This window comes from Rana temporaria, chromosome 4 (genome assembly GCF_905171775.1).
Source record: "Rana temporaria chromosome 4, aRanTem1.1, whole genome shotgun sequence".
In the NCBI taxonomy this organism is placed as follows: domain Eukaryota; kingdom Metazoa; phylum Chordata; class Amphibia; order Anura; family Ranidae; genus Rana; species Rana temporaria.
In genome coordinates, this window is record NC_053492.1 from 260,775,271 (window position 1) to 260,794,683 (window position 19,413).

The 19,413-nt window shown below is 41.6% G+C and overlaps 1 protein-coding gene across 2 annotated transcripts in view; it reads left to right on the forward strand.

Moving 5' to 3' along the window:
* CRYBG1 (crystallin beta-gamma domain containing 1) overlaps positions 1 to 19,413 on the forward strand; it is a 326,501-nt gene that overhangs the window by 165,878 nt on the left and 141,210 nt on the right. The window contains exon 1 of one of the 2 annotated variants that reach the window (XM_040350182.1): positions 16,996 to 17,317. The exons of the other annotated variant lie outside the window; for it this stretch is intronic. Coding sequence (XP_040206116.1) covers positions 17,315 to 17,317 — 3 coding nt within the window. The 5' untranslated portion in view covers positions 16,996 to 17,314. Of the gene's footprint in view, positions 1 to 16,995; positions 17,318 to 19,413 lie in introns of those variants that run through there. 2 annotated transcript variants of the gene reach the window in all.

Below are 19,413 nucleotides of genomic sequence, written 5' to 3' on the forward strand. Positions count from 1 at the left end.
ACCTCCGAGATAGGATTGTATTAAAGTGGATGTAAACCCGATTCATGAAATTTGAGCTGAGCACATATATCTGCAGAATTTTTTTTATCTCTTTTCAATGAGCCAAGTCTTATAGCTCTCTTCTGAACGAACTGTTCAGAAGAGAGCTAAAAGACTTGGCTCATTGAAAAGAGATATCAGCCGAGAACTCCTGACATTTTTTTTTACTTTTTAGACAAAAGCAGCCTGAATCTTTTGTCAAAGGAGGTTGCTAAAATAGAGTAGCAGAGAGCAGCTCCTATTACAAAACAGCTCTGAGAGTCTCTACCTATTATGAGAGGGGGTGTGTGCCTTTCCTCCAATCAGAAATGTTAACTATCTTGTCTGTATGTCCAGACATCACACTCTGTGTTAACCAGAAAGAGAAAATCTCCTAACACAATCTCAACTTTCTAAACAGTATATAATTGTGAATACAGCAGATATAGTTACATAGTTAGTCAGGTTGAAAAAAGACACAAGTCCATCCAGTTCAACCACAAAAAATAAAAAAACAAAATAAAAAACACAGTAAAATCCTATACACCCAACTCCATACCCACAGTTGATCCAGAGGAAGGCAAAAAACCCCAGCAGAGCATGATCCAATTTGCTACAGCAGGGGAAAAAATTCCTTCCTGATCCCCCGAGAGGCAATCGGATTTACCCTGGATCAACTTTACCTACAAATCTTAGTACTCAGTTATATTCTGTACATTTAGGAAAGAATCCAGGCCTTTCTTAAAGCAATCTACTGAGCTGGCCAGAACCACCTCTGGAGGGAGTCTGTTCCACATTTTCACAGCTCTTACTGTGAAAAAACCTTTCCGTATTTGGAGGTGAAATCTCTTTTCCTCTAGACGTAAAGAGTGCCCCCTTGTCCTCAGTGTTGACCGTAAAGTGAATAACTCAACACCAAGTTCACTGTATGGACCTCTTATATATTTGTACATGTTGATCATATCCCCCCTTATTCTCCTCTTCTCAAGAGTGAATAAATTCAGTTCCTCTAATCTTTCCTCATAGCTGAGCTCCTCCATGCCTCTTATCAGTTTGGTTGCCCTTCTCTGCACTTTCTCCAGTTCTCCGATGTCCTTTTTGAGAACTGGTGCCCAAAACTGAACTGCATATTCCAGATGAGGTCTTACTAATGATTTGTACAGGGGCAAAATTATATCTCTGTCTCTGGAGTCCATACCTCTCTTAATACAAGAAAGGACTTTGCTCGCTTTGGAAACCGCAGCTTGGCATTGCATGCCATTATTGAGCTTATGATCAACTAAAACCCCCAGATCCTTCTCCACTACAGATCCCCCCAGTTGTACTCCTCCTAGTATGTATGACGCATGCATATTCTTAGCCCCCAAGTGCATAACTTTACATTTATCTACATTAAACCTCATCTGCCACTTAGTCGCCCAATTAGACAGAGCATTGAGGTCGGCTTGTAAATTGGAGACATCCTGCAAGGACGTTATTCCACTGCATAGCTTGGTGTCATCTGCAAAGACAGAAATGTTACTTTTGATCTCAGACCCAATATCATTTATAAATATATTGAAAAGTAAGGGTCCCAGCACTGAACCTTGGGGTACACCACTGATAACCTTGGACCATTCAGAGTAAGAATCATTAACCACGACTCTCTGAATTCTGTCTTTCAGCCAGTTTTCTATCCATTTACAAACTGATATATCCAATCCTGTAGACCTTACCTTACACATGAGCCGTGTGTGCAGAACTGTATCGAACGCTTTTGCAAAATCCAAATATATCACGTCCACAGCCACGCCTCTGTCCAGGGTTTTACTTACCTCTTCATAAAAGGAAATCAGGTTTGTCTGACAACTTCTGTCTTTCATGAATCCATGTTGTCTGTTGCTTAAATAGTTTTTTTCCAGCAAGAACTCATCCATGTGGTCTTTTATTAAACGTTCCAGTATCTTCCCAACTATAGAAGTTAAACTAACAGGTCTATAGTTACTTGGTAAAGACTTTGTTCCCTTTTTAAATATGGGCACCACATTGGCCCTGCGCCAATCCAGTGGTACTATTCCTGTCTTTAACCACTTGCTTACTGGGCACATATACCCCCCTCCTGCCCAGGTGAAATTTCAGCTTTCGGCACTGCATCGCTTTAACTAACAATTGCGCGGTCGTGCGACGTGGCTCCCAAACAAAATTGACGTCCTTTTTTCCCCACAAGTAGAGCTTTCTTTTGGTGGTATTTGATCGCCTGTGCGGTTTTTATTTTTTGCGCTATAAACAAAGAAGTGAGACAATTTTGAAAAAAATACAATATTTTTTACTTCTTGCTATAATAAATATCCCAATTTAAAAAAAAAAAAACATTTTTTTTTCTCAGTTTAGGCCGATACGTATTCTTCTACATATTTTTGGTAAAAAAAAAAAAAAAATCGCAATAAGCGACTGGTTTGCGCAAAAGTTATAGCGCTTACAAAATAGGGGACAGAATTATTTTTTTTTAATTATTTTTTTTTTACTAGAAATGGCGGCGATCTGCGATTTTTAATGGGACTGCGACGTTATGGCGGACACATCGGACACATTTTTGGCGCCATTCACATTTATACTGCGATCAGTGCTATAAATATGCACTAATTACAGTATAAATGTGACTGGCATTGAAGGGGTTAACACTAGGGGGTGAGGAAGGGGTTAAATGTATCCCTGCTTAGTGTTCTAACTGTAGGTGGAGGGGGGGGTGACCGATCTGTGTCTCTATGTACAAGAGACACAGATCCGTCTCCTCTCCAGAGACAGCACCGCTGTCTCTGTGTAAAACGGCAATGAGAGATGATCTCATATGTTTACATATGAGATCCTCTCTCATTGGCCGCACAGATCGCCTCGCGAACGGCCACTCTGATTGGCCGTTCGCGGCGATCTGTAATTGGCTGTGTCCGAGGGACACGGCCAACACAGATTTTCCCCGCAGCGCGCTCTGGAGCGCGCGCGGGGACCGCCCTAAGGGGCGGCCGTCAATTGACGGCAGTTTGGAAATTGGGATCCGCACTGTAGCCGTCAATTGACGGCAGGCGGATCCCAAGTGGTTAATGAGTCCCTAAATATTAGATACAGTGGCTTTGAAATGACAGAGCTCAACTCACCTAGGATCCGTGGGTGGATGCCATCAGGTCCAGGTGCTTTATCCACCTTTATTCTGTGTAAATATTTCTGGACCATATCACTTTTGAGCCATTGTGGATTTGAGGCTGTGTCACTCCCACCCCCATTTTGGACATGAGCTCCCCCATGCTCTATTGTATACACAGAGCTGAAGAAAACATTTAATAAATTTGCCTTCTCTTTGTCCCCAGTCACCCACTCTAGATTATTTTGTAAGGGGCCTACATGCTCAGACTTCACCTTTTTACTATTAATATATTTAAAGAATTTTTTGGGGTTTGTCCTACTATCTTTTGCAATCTGTCATTCGTTTTGAATTTTTGCATCCTTGATTTCCTTTTTGCATATCCTGTTATATTCTTTGTAACATTTAAACAACACTAGTGTTCCTTCATTTTTATAATTTTTAAAAGCTACTTTCTTATTGTTTATAGCTTTTTTAACTTTGACCGTGAGCCACATAGGTTTTATTTTTAGCCTTTTAAACTTATTGCCCATGGGAACATACTTTGCAGTGAGGTTCCACACAGTCTTTTTGAAGAATTCCCATTTCTGTTCTGTGTTCAGCTGTGCCAATAGTCCCTCCCAGTCCAAGTCCTGGAGACCAGTCCTCATCCTTGGAAAATTTGCTCTCTTAAAATTTAGTGTTTTAATATTTCCTGTATGTATTTCTTGCTTATAGTTAACATTAAATGAAATCATGTTATGATCACTGCTACCCAGGTGTTCCTTTATCTGAACATTAGTAATAAGCTCTGCATGGTTTGAGATTATCAGGTCCAACAGGGCATCATTCCTAGTTGGGGCCTCAATAAACTGCACCATAAAATTGTCCTGCAATAGGTTTTTAAATTTTTGTCCTTTAACTGTCCCAGAAGTGCCATTAATCCAGTCCATTTCTGGGTAGTTAAAATCCCCCATAATTATCACCGTCCCAGACCTTGCAGCACTTTCCATCTGTGCAAGGAGCTGAGTCTCCACCTCCTCATTAACATTGGGTGGTTTATAACAAACTCCAATGATTAATTTTGAACTACGCACATCTGTATGCAGTTCCACCCATAATGCTTCAGCCTCATCACACTCTCCATCAACCAATACATATAAAACCTATGTAGGGAGATTTGGTTAATCTCTGTGTATCATCTGAGGCTGTTCACTTCACTGGGTGTATGGGGGGGGTTACATCCACTTTAAGGAACAGATCTGTGGAAGGGTACAGAAAAATGTCTGCAGCATTGAAGGTCCCAATGAGCACAGTGACCTCCATCATTCGTAAATGGAAGAATTTTGGAACCACCAGGACTCTTTCTAGAGCAGGGCGCCCAGCCAAACTGAGCGATTGGGAGAGAATGTTCTTAGTCAGGGAGGTGATCAAGAACCTGATGGTCACTCTGACAGAGCTCCAGCGTTTCTCTGTGGAGAGAGGTGAACCTTCCAGAAGAACAACCATCTCAGCAGCACTCTACCAATCAAGTCTGTATGGTAGAGTGCCAGACGGAAGACACTCCTCATAAAAGGCACATGGCAGCCCATCTGGAGTTTGCCAAAAGGCACCCAAAGCACTCTCCAACCATAAGAAACACAATTCTCTGGTCTGATAAAACAAAGATTGAACTCTTTGGCCTGAATGGGAAGCGTCATGTCTGGAGGAAACCAGACACCGCTCATCACCTGGCCAATACCATCCCTACAGTGAAGCATGGTGGTGGCAGCATCATGCTGTGGGAATGTTTTTCAGCGGCAGGACCTGGGGGACTAGTCAGACACGAGGGAAAGATGATGCAGCAATGTACAGAGACATCCTTGATGAAAACATGCTCCAGAGTGCTCAGGGCCTCAGACTAGGGTGAAGGTTCATCTTCCAACAGGACAACGACCCTAAGCACGCAGCCAAGATAACAAAGGAGTGGCTATGAGACAACTCTCTGAATGTCCTTGAGTGGCCCAGCCAGAGCCCAGACTTGAACCCGATTGAACATCTCTGGAGGGATCTGAAAATAGCTGTGCACTGACGCTCCCCATCCAAACCTATGGAGCTCGAGAGGTCCTGCAAAAGGAGAGAAACTGCCCAAAAATAGGGGTGACAAGCTTGTAACATCTTACTCAAAAAGACTTGAGGCTATAATTGGTGCCAAAGGTGCTTCAACAAAGTATTGAGCACAGGCTGTGAATACTTGTGTACATATGATTTTTATTGTATTATTATTATTTTTTTGTAAAGATTCCAAACAGTCTTCTTTTATGTTGTTGTTGTTATGGGGTATTGTTTGTAGAATTTTGAGGACAATCATACATTTTAGCCATGGAATAAGGCTGTAACATAACAAAATGTGGAAAACATTGAGCGCTGTGAATACTTTGCACTGGATGCACTGTAACTGTGGTCTGTTCCAATATTTATATCCTTCTGCAAAAATTCTATTCCCGCGTGTCTCCAGTCTCTGTAGACAGCCTTATATCTTATACAAGTCTAGGCAGATTTGTTTTGCAGGAGCAGCCACCTTGAAGATTTTGCCCACAGGATGTAAACATTGGAGCAGGCTGTGACTGTTCCATTTAGGTAAGTTAGCAGCTGAGAATGCAATAGGTTAGTTCACATCAGAAGGGCTAGGGAGGGTGAGTGCTTTTTAAAATTAAATTTACCCGAAATGTCCTACAAATGTGTAACATCATGTGGAAGACAAACAGTTAATGGTGTAGATGTACTGCCAAAAGATTTGGAGCATCCCACGCATATTCTCCTAGGAAAAACAGGCACACCTGAACTGTGGGGACTGGTCCAGAGCAGAAACATAATAATTATAGACATCGTAAAGCGGGAAACCCTTACCATAGAAGATTAAAAAGTAGATTTATCTTTAACAGATTTGTATTTGTTTATGTAAAACATGCCAAACTGTGAACTAAAAATATTCATATAGAAACAATGGTTATCCTCTAATACCATCAGGTTCCTCTGCTTCAAACTATAACTTGGATATGAGATTTTACAAGATATTGTAATTGGTCGGGTTCTTTTAACATATATTTTGTTTAATGTGGAGAAAAGTACGAGTTTTTATATGGACCATGAGAAGAAGGTATTTGTTAGCACCTAATATCCCCTCCTTGCCTCTAATGTGTACCGGTACCTGGACTTCTAATGTATCCTATTTAACTATCCACCCATCAATATTTATTTATTCTTTTGCAGATCCCAATATGGGCATAGCCTGGCAAATGACACCTTGTATAACCCTGATTGTACATGTGTTTATTTTTAAAATTTTTGCATAGACAAAAGAAAATAGGGCATGAAATTACAGGCTTGCTACCCACAAACCTGTAGTGTGACATGAAGGTTTAGCGTTACATATGTGGGTTGTAAAATATCAACACACCTTTTTATTACATTTGTATTTGCATTATACCTATGCGTGTAAATAGACAACAAGCTAAAAATATACCCGTAAGACTGAGAATGAAACTTGGGAAGCCTCGTCAAAATAACTTCTAAAAATTGTACTAATAAGGCGTCAAAGGTACATTAAATTGCATCTAAACTCCAAAACAAACAAGAAATATAGTGTAGTTTACCAGTTGTGTTGTGATTAATGGGAAGCACCGCCAAACTATTTTCAGGGTTAAAAGCATCCTGCTGGCAGCCGAATAGTGCCGCAAAAACTACGGTAAAGCACCGCTAAATATAGCAGCGTTTTACCGCCACCGGCGCAACACCTTGGTGTGAAAGTAGCCTAAAGATAACATTGCTTCATGCTTTCAGGCCAGATCATGTCAAATGACAAGGACACTACATTTCTAGCAAGAGCAACAGGTGTTTTCTGCATTTGCTTAAAAAAAAAAGATTCTTGCCTCAAAAATTCAGAACTAATGCAGCCACTGCATTTAAAGTCTGGTCAGCTGTAATATTACATTTTTTTGGGGGGGGGGTTTAGTTATTCCTAAAGTGGTAGTAAAGTCTAACATAACTATTCATAAAAATGCTCCCTTCCCCTTCACCTATCCTGCATACCTGTATAAAAAGGATCTGTGTACTTAAAGTGGTTGTAAAGTCAGTTTTTTTTTTATCTTCATGCATTCTTTGCATGAAGATAAAAAGCCTTCTGTGTGCAGCAGCTCCCCTGAGTCCCATCTCTGTCCACGAGTGTCTTGGCCGTCCGGGACTCTCCCTCCTGGTTGGCTACGATACAGCAGCGGCGCTATTGGCTCCCGCTGCTGTCAATCAAAGTCAGTTAGCCAATCAGGAGAGAGAGGGGTGGGCCGAACCACAGCTCTGTGTGTCTGAATAGACACACAGAGCTGCAGCTTGGCTCGGGTGCCCCCATAGCAAGCTGCTTGCTGTGGGGGCACTCATCAGGAGGGAGGGGCCAGGAGAGCCAAAGAGGGACCAGAGAAGAGGATCTGGGCTGCTCTGTGCAAAACCAACTGCACAGAGGAGGTAATTATAACATGTTTGTTATTGTTATAGAAAAAGAGAGACTTTACAATCACTTTAATTTCTTCTAATCCAGTCTGGTCATGTGATCATAAAGCTCCGACTCCTTTGTGTAAGAGAGAGATCTACAAAGGCTGTGAATTTCAGGAGCCATGATGACACCCATGGGCTCCCTTTGCCCCTTCATTGTCAGAATTCCCTCCTCTCTCCTGTAGCGGCTGCTCACTGACATGGGAGCTGAAGCTTTAGGATCACCTGAATGGACCGTATTAAAAAAGATAAGTACACAGATTCTACTTTCTTGGCTCATTCACATGGATGTCTAAAACACTGCATTTAGATGCACGCAGCATATAGTTTTTTTTTCCCCTAAACACAGCACTATAGGAATCAATGAGGCCAAACACACAGCTGCACCTACAAACAAAAATGTACACCATGTTTAGCGGTGTACAAAAATACAATTGCGTCCAAGCCATACATGTGTAGTTTTTATGCATACAGTACACACAAACACGTGTAAAGTCATTAGAAGAATTGTATGCATCTAAACTTGAGCACTTTAGACATGTATTTTATGCAGAATCATTGCCAGAAAGAACCTGTGTCCCCTGCAGAAATTACGCATTTGCCCCTGTGAATGAAGCTTTAACTATTTCAGTTCTCAAGCCTGTACATCCCCTATGGACCATAGCATTTTTTGCATTTCTGCTATGGGCCTGTTTAGTTGACTATAACAAAGTAGTACATGTATTGTTTATTTAGGACAAACCAGGCTTACTTTTAGAGATATTGTATTGCAAAAATGATTTGATTGTATGCAAAAATTATAGTTAAGGGGAGATGGATAAGTACCGTATTTATCTGCCTATAGTGCGCACCGGCGTATAGCACGCTTTCCAAATCTAGAAGGGAAATTCCTGAAAAAAAAAATTACCTACAGTTTGTCGGTGTCTTGCCCGGCGTCCGTCTGCGGCCTCGGTGGTGTCCTCCCCGCTTCTCCCGCGCTGTCTCCAGCGCCGCCGCCGACATATACCGAGCGCAGTACACTCGGCTATGCTCGGCCACGCTCAGCTCCTCTCGCCGAGCGCGGCCGAGTGTACTGCGCTCGGTATATGTCGGCGGCGGCGCTCAGAGACAGCGGATCGTCGTATAACGCGCACCCACGATTTTCCCCTGATTTTAGGGGAAAAAAGTGCACGTTATACGCCGATAAATACGGTAGTTAATTAGTGCTGGTTAGCCACTGTCTCGGGGCCTCATTGGATAGATTGATAGCAGCAGGAGCCATTAGCAAGAGTAGAGAGATATATTTGGGGGTCATCAGCGTAGTGATGGTATTGGATTTCATAGGAGGTTATCAAATAACCAAGAGAGGAGGTGTTGATGGAGGAAAAAAAAGGATAAAGCATTGGTGGGACACTGTCTTAACCTACCATGTCTAATGCTCCATACACACGATCCGAAAATCGGACGACAGATCGTCCGACTTTTTTTGCTTACTAGTCGCATATCGAAAATGGAGAGGTTACTAAAGTCCTGAAACTTCTCATATGATGCCTTATACACACAACCGGTTTTCCCATCGGGAAAACTGCCATGAGAGATTTTGGCCAGGAATCCCGGCCGTGTGTATGCTCCATCGCAGGTTTTCCTGATGAGAAAACTGCTGAAAAAAAAGAGAACCAGCTTTCTTTTTTCCCTTCTGACTTTTTCCCGTCTGGAAAATCGATCGTGTGTAGGCTTTTCCGAGGGGGAAAAAAAGTGCATGCTCAGAATCAAGTATGAGACGGAGCGCTCGTTCTGGTAAAACTAGCTTTCGTTATGGAGATGGCACATTCGTCACGCTGTAACTGACTGAAAGGCACGAAGACTGAAAAGCGCGAATTGTCTCTCACCAAACTTTTACTAACACGAGGATCAGCAAAAGCAGCCCAAAGGGTGGCGCCGTTTGAATGGAACTTTCCCTTTATTGTCCCGTCGTACGTGTTGTACGTCACCGCACTTTGGACGGTCGCACGATCTGGTATCGTACAAGGAAAATTTCCATGCTTGTCCAATCGAATAACATCGGATGAACTGTTGTGAACGGATCTCGAAACTTCTTTTTGCACCAGGAATGGTAAACAAGGGAAAATCCACCAAACATTTTTAAAACTAGCCAAAAAGACTGTCATCTAAAGGCACTGTCTTATAAATCAATATTACCACTTGCATCCTACTAATTCCAAGTAATGCCTAGTGCATACGATGAGAAAAATCGGATGAAATCTACAGTTTTCGAAGTGATAGTACAATAATCTTAATCGTTACTACACAGTTTTCGAGAGCCGATCACAACAGTTCATCCGAAATTATACGAAGGGACAAGCACAAAAATGTTTCTCATACGATACCAGAACAAATGATTTTCGTTTAATCAGTATAGTATTTCTCCAAAAACAAACTGGAAGACCAAGACCATGCATGCTCAGAAACGTCAGAATACATTACATGACTTCCGAAGTTGTATTCTGTTGTATGAGAATTTCCGTAACTTTATTGGTATTTATTGGTTTTCAATATGAGACTAGCGTGCAAAAAAAAATGGACGATCATTTAATCCAATGTTCTCATCATGTGTACGAGGCTAAAAGGGGTTGAAAGGTTCCTGTTTTTTCACCTTAATGCATTCTATGCATTAAGGTGAAAAAACATCCAATGCTTACAAGCCCCCTGTTTACTTACCTGAGCCCTCGGAAGTCCCACGTCGTGAACACGCTGGTTTCTTGGCCCGGTCTTCTCGGCTGTTCTCAGCTCTTCATTGGATGATTGATAGCAGCGCAGCCATTGGCTCCTGCTGCTGTCAATCAAATCAATGACGCTGGGGGGAGGGGGCCGAGTGATACATTGGCGGCTATGGAGTGCGCTGGCAATCTAACCCCCGTGGGAGAGTGCTTCCCAGAAGGGGGTTAGCTCTTGCAGGGAAGAGCCGCCGAGGGACATGTTTGTTATTAAAAAAATAAATAAAAAAAATGAACCTTTACTAACACTTTGAGGCTCTTAGAGCATCTGTTCAGCTCTTGTGCTAAACCTGGGGTCCACTGCCCCCTGATGAGCAGAAACACAATATTTTAACTGATTTAAACAGTTTGACAGAAAGCATAAAGGTAATGCTAGGCTAGAAATCCTAGCATGCTTCATGTATAGACCCTGTTATATATGTTTCCAAAATAAGAATTTGTATTAACAATAAGCCTAAGAGCCGGTTCACACTTCCGCGGCACGACTTTGGGGGCGACCTGCAAAACGACTTCTGTATAGAACTCAATGCAGGTTGCCCAGAGCCGCCCCCGAAGTCGTGCAAGAACCTTTCTCTAAATCGAAGTGACTTGCGTCGCTCCTATTAGAACGGTTCCATTGCATTGAATGGGACGCGACTCGTCAGGCGGCTGAGCTGCCTGACGAGTCGCCCCAGTGTGAACTGGCTCTCATGCACACTGGACGTTTTTACAGCTGCTGTTTTTGGTTTCTGCAACCAATAAACACCCCAGCATGTTATCCTATGTGTCCATGCAAACATAGACTGATATCAGAAGTTGTTGGCAGTGGTGTTTTTTTGGCTAGAAAAACCCACAGAACTAGTGGGTTTTCAGAAGTGTTTTTCAGCTGTAAAACAGATCTAACTACATTTATCAGCGTTTTCGAGCCATAAGCTTTTATGGGAGTATAGTTTTGCTATATAAAAAAAAACACTACATCAACAAAAAGCAAAAAACGCTAGTGCAAAAAATGCTGAAAAACTCACTCCAAAGCTACAGCTTTCTTTTTTTTTTTTGTTTCATAAAGTTTTATTGAGTAGAAATATTGCAAACAGCTTTCTACAGCCAAGGTTACTTACTTTTTTATAACGTTCAATGTGCTCGAGGTCTAAATCTTAAAACATTAATTTAGAAATTTGTCAACTTTTGTAAACATGTTTTGCTACAATTGGTAGGAAACTATTCTCTTTGAACTGCATACTTTAAAAATGTTCAGCTTTTCAGTGAAAAAGGCCTAAAGCAATTGACATCACCGCCATTGTGTCTTAACCTGCAGCTGTCTTAAAAATAAAAAAAAACTATGAATGACAGCATTGGAATTGTAACTTGTTATTGGTCATGACTAGCTATACGAGTCAGAAATTTTTTTCAGCAGCTGATGATCATACAATAGTCTATATGACATATAGCATAGGGTTATAAAGGGCCAGTATAGTGAAAGCTATTGTATTCTGTATTTTAAAGTGGAGTTCCACCTAAAAGTGGAACTTCCGCTCATCTGATTCCTCCCCCCCTCCGGTGCCACAATTGGCACCTTTCCGGGGGGGACAGGATACCTGTCTTTGACAGGTATTCCGTCACACTTCTGGGAGTTCGGGCCGCCGTCACCGCGGGGCTCTCTCCTCCTCCCCGGCCGCCGGGCCAATAGGAGAGAGGAGTGGGGCCTCGCACATGCGCAGAAGGGTTCCCAGCGTGAAGCTGAAAGGCTACACTGCCGGGTTCCCTTACCCACAATGGCGGAAGCACCCGACAGTTGATGGAAACATCAGCTGCAGGTGCCAACATCGCTGGACTCAAAGGACAGCTAAGTGTCCTATTATTAAAAGTCAGCAGCTGCAGTATGGTGTAGCTACTGGCTTTTATTTTAATTTTCGTTCAGGCGGAACGCCTCTTTAATGCATACAATGGTAGCATTCTATATATGAATTCCTTTTTTTTATTATTTCACATGCCTTATTTATATTTTTGCACAAGTGTTCTGTGCAGGCAGCTTGTTCAAATCAATGACAGGAGGCTGGTAGAGACGGGCCGAATGAACCCCATTGAAGTCTATGGGAGTCGAACAGGAACATTTTTAAAGTGCAGATTTTGAAGGCTTATATGCAAGTAATTGGCCATAAAGGGGTATGGGGGTCTGGGTACTGCCCTGGGAGACATGTATCAATGCAAAAAATTTTTTAAATACTATTGTTTTTTCAGGAGTAGTGATTTTAATGATGCTTAATCAGTTCCCTACCGAGCCATAATAATATGACGTCGGCAGGAACTGTCCGTCCTTCAATGTGGATGTCATGTGCATCGCGGACGCTAGGGGGCACATGCGCACCGCCGGCGGCAAAGCTTGTGACCCGGCGGTCGCGATGTCCGCCGGGCACCCACGTTTGCCGGCAATCACGGCAGGAGTGTGGATCTGTGTGTGTAAACACAGATTCACCTCCTGTCAGAGGTTAGGAGACCGATGTGTGTTCCCAGTACAGAGGAACATAGATCGGTCTCCTCCCCTTGTGAGTCCCCCCTGCCCCTACAGTTAGAAATCACTCCCAGGGAACATATTAACCCCTTCAGCGCCCCCTAGTGTTAACCCCTTCCTTGCCAGTCACATTTACACAGTAATCAGTGCAGTTTTATAGCACTAATCGCTGTATAAATGTGAATAGTCCCAAAAACGTGTCAAAAGTGTCCGATATGTCTGTCGCAATGTCACGGTCACAATAAAAATCGCAGATCGCCGCCATTACTAGTAAAAAAAAAAAATAATAAATAAAAATGCCATAAATCTATCCCTTGTTTTGTAGACGCTATAACTTTTGCGCAAACCAATCAATATACGCTTAATGCGTTTTTTTTTTTTTACCAAAAATACGTAGAAGAATACGTATTGGTCTAAACTGAGGAAAACTTTTTTTTTTTTTTAAATGTTGATATTTATTAAATCAAAAAGTTAAAAGAATGTAGCTGGATTCAGGTACAGTTACGATGGCGTATCAGTAGATACGCCGTCGTAACTCCTAATCCTCGCCGTCGTATATTTAAGCGCATGCTCAAACTGAGATATGCTTAAATGTTGCTAAGATATGACCGGCGTAAGTCTCCTACACCGTCGTATCTTAGCTGTCTATTTACGCTGGCCGCTAGGGGCGTGTACGCTGATTTACGCCTAGAATATGTAAATCAGCAAGATACGCACGCAGTAAGAACGTACGCACGCCCATCGCAGTAAAGATATGTCGTTTACGTAAGGCGTTTTCAGGCGCAAAGATAAACCACCAAAAAGATGGCGCAGCCAATGTTAAGTATGGACGTTGGAACAGCATCGAATTTTTCACGTTTCCTGACCTGCCAGGCTGCGTGCTCAGATAAGGGTCTTGTATGGATTTTGGGGGGACCCCACATGGTTTTAAAAAATATATATATTTTGGCATATTTTTAAAAGCCAAAAGCTCTGGTATGAACTGGGGGGATTTTTTACAATTGTTTTACTGGAGCTTTTCCCAATCAGGGTGCAGAATGCAGGGCGTTCAGTGGGGTGAACATCCACCAAACACCCTAAATTCAGGTGTTCCCTGAACTGATGCTCGGGTCGAACCGTTTGCCAAACACTAGTGTCTGGCTGCACAAACCTACCTCAATCTCCAAGCACATCCCAGAGTTTACACATATGCTGGTCCACTGCACAGATAAGAGCAACCACCTATCATTGAGTATAAGCATTTGGAACAAATGATATCACTCTAAGGGTGCTGGTAAGACTCAACTTTTTTCCCATTGTTCACATTTTATTTATTTGCTGCTGCAACTGCTCATACACCATTGGCTGTGATATAGTTTGTAGCAACCCCTGCTTTTCTTAAATTTTGCTGGACAGCTTGGTCTGCTTGAATATGTGGAGAACAATATAAAGAAAGTATGTAGGATAAAAAGCAATTATATCATTAAATGTATTAACAATTTACACTTATCTGAATACAATTTTGCCCCTTTAAGAAGAAGTTGTCTAACATGTCAGTGGCCTCTGTTGACAGTATTACAACAAGCACCTGACTAATATACTACCAATAAAACCGGCTTTCATGTACATTTAACCTTAGCAAAAACAATGACACAATATTTACTCAAGACTCGTTGATATTCTTTGATTTAATCAGCTGATGAGACATCCTTTATCTATCAGTGTCACTGTCAGATCAAATGAAGGTGGCAATAGAGGGAGAAATTTGATCATACAGCAACACGTAATCGGACCTTTGGAGCAGATCCACTGCCAAATGCATGTAGGGGATAATCGCTGTAATGCTTATGAGTGTGTAATCAGTAAAAAAAAAGTTATATACGTTTATCTCAGCATTATCAGAAGAGATAAAAGGCCCATTCACACTTTTGTGTGTGGAAACAATACATAGTAAAATGTGTGTATTACTGCACTTCAACTCACCTGCTTTATGTGCAGTGCCATTCATTATGAAGGACACCCCAACACACCATACAGTAGAGATCAAGGCATCACACACTGCAGCCCACCAAGACGCACATACATTTGTTAAAGCACATTGCAATAAAGCAGTTAGTTTATATGAAATAGGCTGCCAGTGTATAGTCGGTGTCTGTGATTTGGTCAGGAATTAATCATCAGGAGTCGGCATAAAAATCTGCTGCAGTATCAGTCTTTGGGTATAAGCATTTCATATAAGGGGAGCCTGCTAAATGCTTTTTTTTTTGCAAAAATCTTCCAGCATGTTGGATGTTTTCTTGTATGATAAGAAAGCACTAATTTTATTAGAGAGCTACCTACCACTAAAATCCATTTGTAAAGCAAATGCGATTAAGTAGTTCTAGTGGACAAAAATAAGCCAGTCTGCTTAGTACCCCGTAATTTTTGTTGGATCTTTATAATACTAACTGTATCTTTCTTTCTGTGCGTGTCTGTTCTATAAACTGAATATAAGATTTATTTTGTAACAAATTTACATACAAAGGATATGCTCCTGCTTTTAATACAATGATAGCTGCCCCTGGAAAGCAAAGTATTTGTATGTGTTTATTACAGGCATATTTATGTGCTGCTTTACATAATGTGCATTCACATCAGGAGCTTGCAATCTAAAGTTCCTATATCGCATGCAAACTCCATGTAGATTTGAATAGTTCTGCACAGTATTTATACAAAACATGTGAAATAAATAATACCGTGACACAATAATTCCACTGATATACTCAATATACAATAGTGCCACTGCCAAAAAATATATCATATAAAGTGTCAATTATTCTCTCATTATGACATATTCACATACATGTGTTATCATAGCTAAAACACCCAAAATTTCAAATGACATTTATATACTGTCCATCCACAATCTCGTGTCCTTAACTTATATTTTTCTTGTGTAGTGAAAAATGTCACGATTCTCTATTTATTGTTTCAATAATCCAGTATCCAATCCACCATACACAATGTAATGCCCACCACCTTCATTATGATATTCTCACCTGATCTTTTGACCTAACTAAAATTTGATCTCATGTTCAGGCAGGGTGCTTTAACCAGGAATGGTATTCCTATCTATGGAATCCTCAAGGTTCTCAATTCAGCTCCATCCAGGCTCATCCTAAGGTCAATGCATATAAGATGCTCAAAAAAGAAGAAAATACATAGTGCTCTCTGCATTTATATGACTACTTATATTAGAAACCACTGATTACATTAAGAATACTCAACTTAAAAAGTGCACTTGTCTTGGTGCACTACACTGTATACATATAATAGCATGGTTATAAACAAAATATCATCCTACTTCTGGTCCATGTGGCATGACATCACGTGACTTTGTGATGTAGCCCGTAAGAAGGAGCCAGTTATAACTCGCAGTGCCGTTCTAAGCTGATACAGATATCTCCCCACTGGTTGCATTAATGGAAGCAGGGGCCTTTGCACCATTCACGGGTGTAGAAGCCTCCTCAGAAAAAGGAGGAACACTGCTCACCAACCTAGTGCATGCATGTTTGAATGAGTGTGGCCTCAGCTGAGGTCAGTGAGAGATGTTCCTTGTTTTCTCTGATGATGCGTAGTGAGAAGCGATGCAATCAGCAATTTACTCCAGCACAGAAGAGGTCTTTTTTACTTTTTACCTCCCAATTTCCTTATCACCAATATGGCAGTATTCCTTAATGACTTTGTCTTAACAATAGCGCCACACAGTAAAAGTGCCACAAATAACTACTTATATTTCTCGCACTTGTTGGTACTAACATTGAAAATGTCACATGGTTTTAATTAATTTGACGTAAACCTCTGACTACATACGCACCACCAGAAATGTGTCACAAATGCGTAACTGAGTCAGCCCTATAGTGTCACAATTTGTAACCTTCAGTGATATAGATGATTTATAGGAAGTATCATGTGCACATCAACACTTCCAATGGAGTTCCCCTTCTTCCATAAATGAAGTAATTTAATTTTTTCGATAGCTCCACTCCGAACCCAGTAATTAGGTTAGGCACATTCTGCATCTTCTGCCAAATGACGACTCTGTACTTGTCTGAGAAGCTTTGTCAGGAAGTTTGTTGGCACACCCACCATGCTCACACCTAGTTAACCCTTGTCACTCAAAAACACACAGGTACACAACCAGCGAGGACATGAAAACTTGAAGCTAGCTCTTCGCTGTGTCATCCGACTCCTTTGCGTGCTAAACTAGGCTTTGTGAAGAAAGGAGGAAAAATCATTTGTTCACCAGTAGATAGAAGAAAAGGATTGTTTAAGATCTGGGAATAGCCATAGAGGAAGAAAAACTAAAATTCAGTCCCTCAGATCTTCTCTTTCTACATTTGGTGTCTGTCTTGAATGCTTTCCATTATTTGATGTCCGATCTACTCTTCATTCTAAGATACAGCTGCACAGTTTGCCATGGTAAGTGTGAAATATTTCAAGGTGTCCATAATGTTTGTTGCTCGAGGTCCTTCGCTCAGTAAAAGGAGGCTGGACTGTGATGAGGGATTATAGGAAGACATACGAGTGTAAACAGAAGATGTAGCTTGGCGTCTTGTTGCTATATGTTGAAAACAGATAGCTCTTTGTATCTGGTGCAGCTTGTACTACCAGTATCTGTTTGCCTAGAGTGGGGAGTGCTATTTAGGAGGAAAATGTGAAATCTTCTCCTTATGGGAACTGTTCCCACAACATTAAAAACAGTCAGTGAAATTCACCAAGAGCGTTGCAGATACTCATAAGAAATCTAGCTTGCGGCACAGCAACAATTGGCGCAACTTGAGACAGATTCATCTGCCAGAAGAGGTGTATATGAATCCGATACAGAATTATCTCAAGGATTCAACATGATACTAAAATTTACTCCAACATGGAAGAGGTCTTATCTACCTCTGCTTTCCTTATCACTGATACTTATGTATTGTTTTATAAATTTGTTGCAACAATTGCAACAGGCAATGTAAAAGTGTTTCAAAGAAGATCTACATTAATTTGTAGCTTGTGTTGGTAATAAGAATGAAAAAGTTGCCTGGGTTTCGTGAACTTGGCGCAAGGCTACACAGTTAAAAATATGTCACACATGCGTTAGGGCTCATATACACGGGCACATACCTCCTTACAGCATAAACCTAGTGATGTACAGTATTTTGGTGCGCCAGGTGATGCTGCGTACAGACACTCGTAGACATGAATGGGTATAAGAGGCTGGTGCATATGTACAGATGTAAGGTCCAGAATGTCGCCTGTCTGCATTCGGAAACTCACGTTTGTACGCATGTTGCACTTTATGCAAGTAGCTGCACATACAGTATAACCCAAAAGTGAGTACACCCCCTCACATTTTTGTAAAAAAAAATGTTATATCTTTTCATGTGACAACACTGAAGAAATGCTACAATGTAAAGTAGTGAGTGTACAGCTTGTATAACAGTGTAAATGTGCTGTTCCTTCAAAATAACTCAACAAACAGCCATTAATATCTAAACCGCTGGCAACAAAAGTGAGTACACCTCTAAGTGAAAATGTCCAAATTGGGCCCAATTAGCCATTTCTCCTCCCTGGTGTCATGTGACGCGTTAGTGTTATAAGGTCTCAGGTGTGAATGGGGAGCAGGTGTGTTAAATTTTGTGTCATCACTCTCACTCTCTCATACTGGTCACTGGAAGTTCAACATGGCACCTCATGGCAAAGAACTCTCTGAGGATCTGAAAAAATAATTGTTGCTCTACATAAAGATGGCCTAAGCTATAAAGCCCCATACACACCATCAGATTATCTGCAGATTTTTGTCTTCAGATTTACCAAAACCATCTAATATGAGGTCAAACCTTCAGAGTTTCAATTTGTATGCAATCAGGCAAGCCCTTGTACTACATGGTTTTGGTAAATCTGAAGACAAAAATCTGCAGATAATCTGATGGTGTGTATGGGGCTTTAGAAGATTGCCAAGACCCTGAAACTGAGCTGCAGCACGGTGGCCAAGACCATACAGCGGCTTAACAGGACAGGTTCCACTCAGAGCAGGCCTCGCCATGGTCGACCAAAGAAGTTGAGTGCACATGCTCAGCGTCATATCCAGAGGTTTTCTTTGGGAAATGGACATATGAGTGCTGCCAGCATTGCTGCAGAGGTTGAAGCTGTGGGGGGGGTCAGCCTGTCAGTGCTCAGACCATTGCATCAAATTGGTCTGCATGGTTGTCATCCCAGATGGAAGCCTCTTCTAAAGATGATGCACAAGAACGTTGAGACAACGCTAAACTTATTTGGTTCAGATGGTGTCAAGCGTGTGTGGCGGCAATCGGGTGAGGAGTACAAAGACAAATGTGTCTTGCCTACAGCCAAGCATGGAGATGGGAGTGTCATGGTCTGGGGCTGCATGAGTGTTCCCGGGACTGGGGGGCTACAGTTCATTGAGGGAACCATGAATGCCACCATGTACTGTGACATACTGAAGCAGAGCATGATCCCCTCTCTTCGGAGACTGGGCCACAGGGCAGTAGTCCAACATGAAAATTACC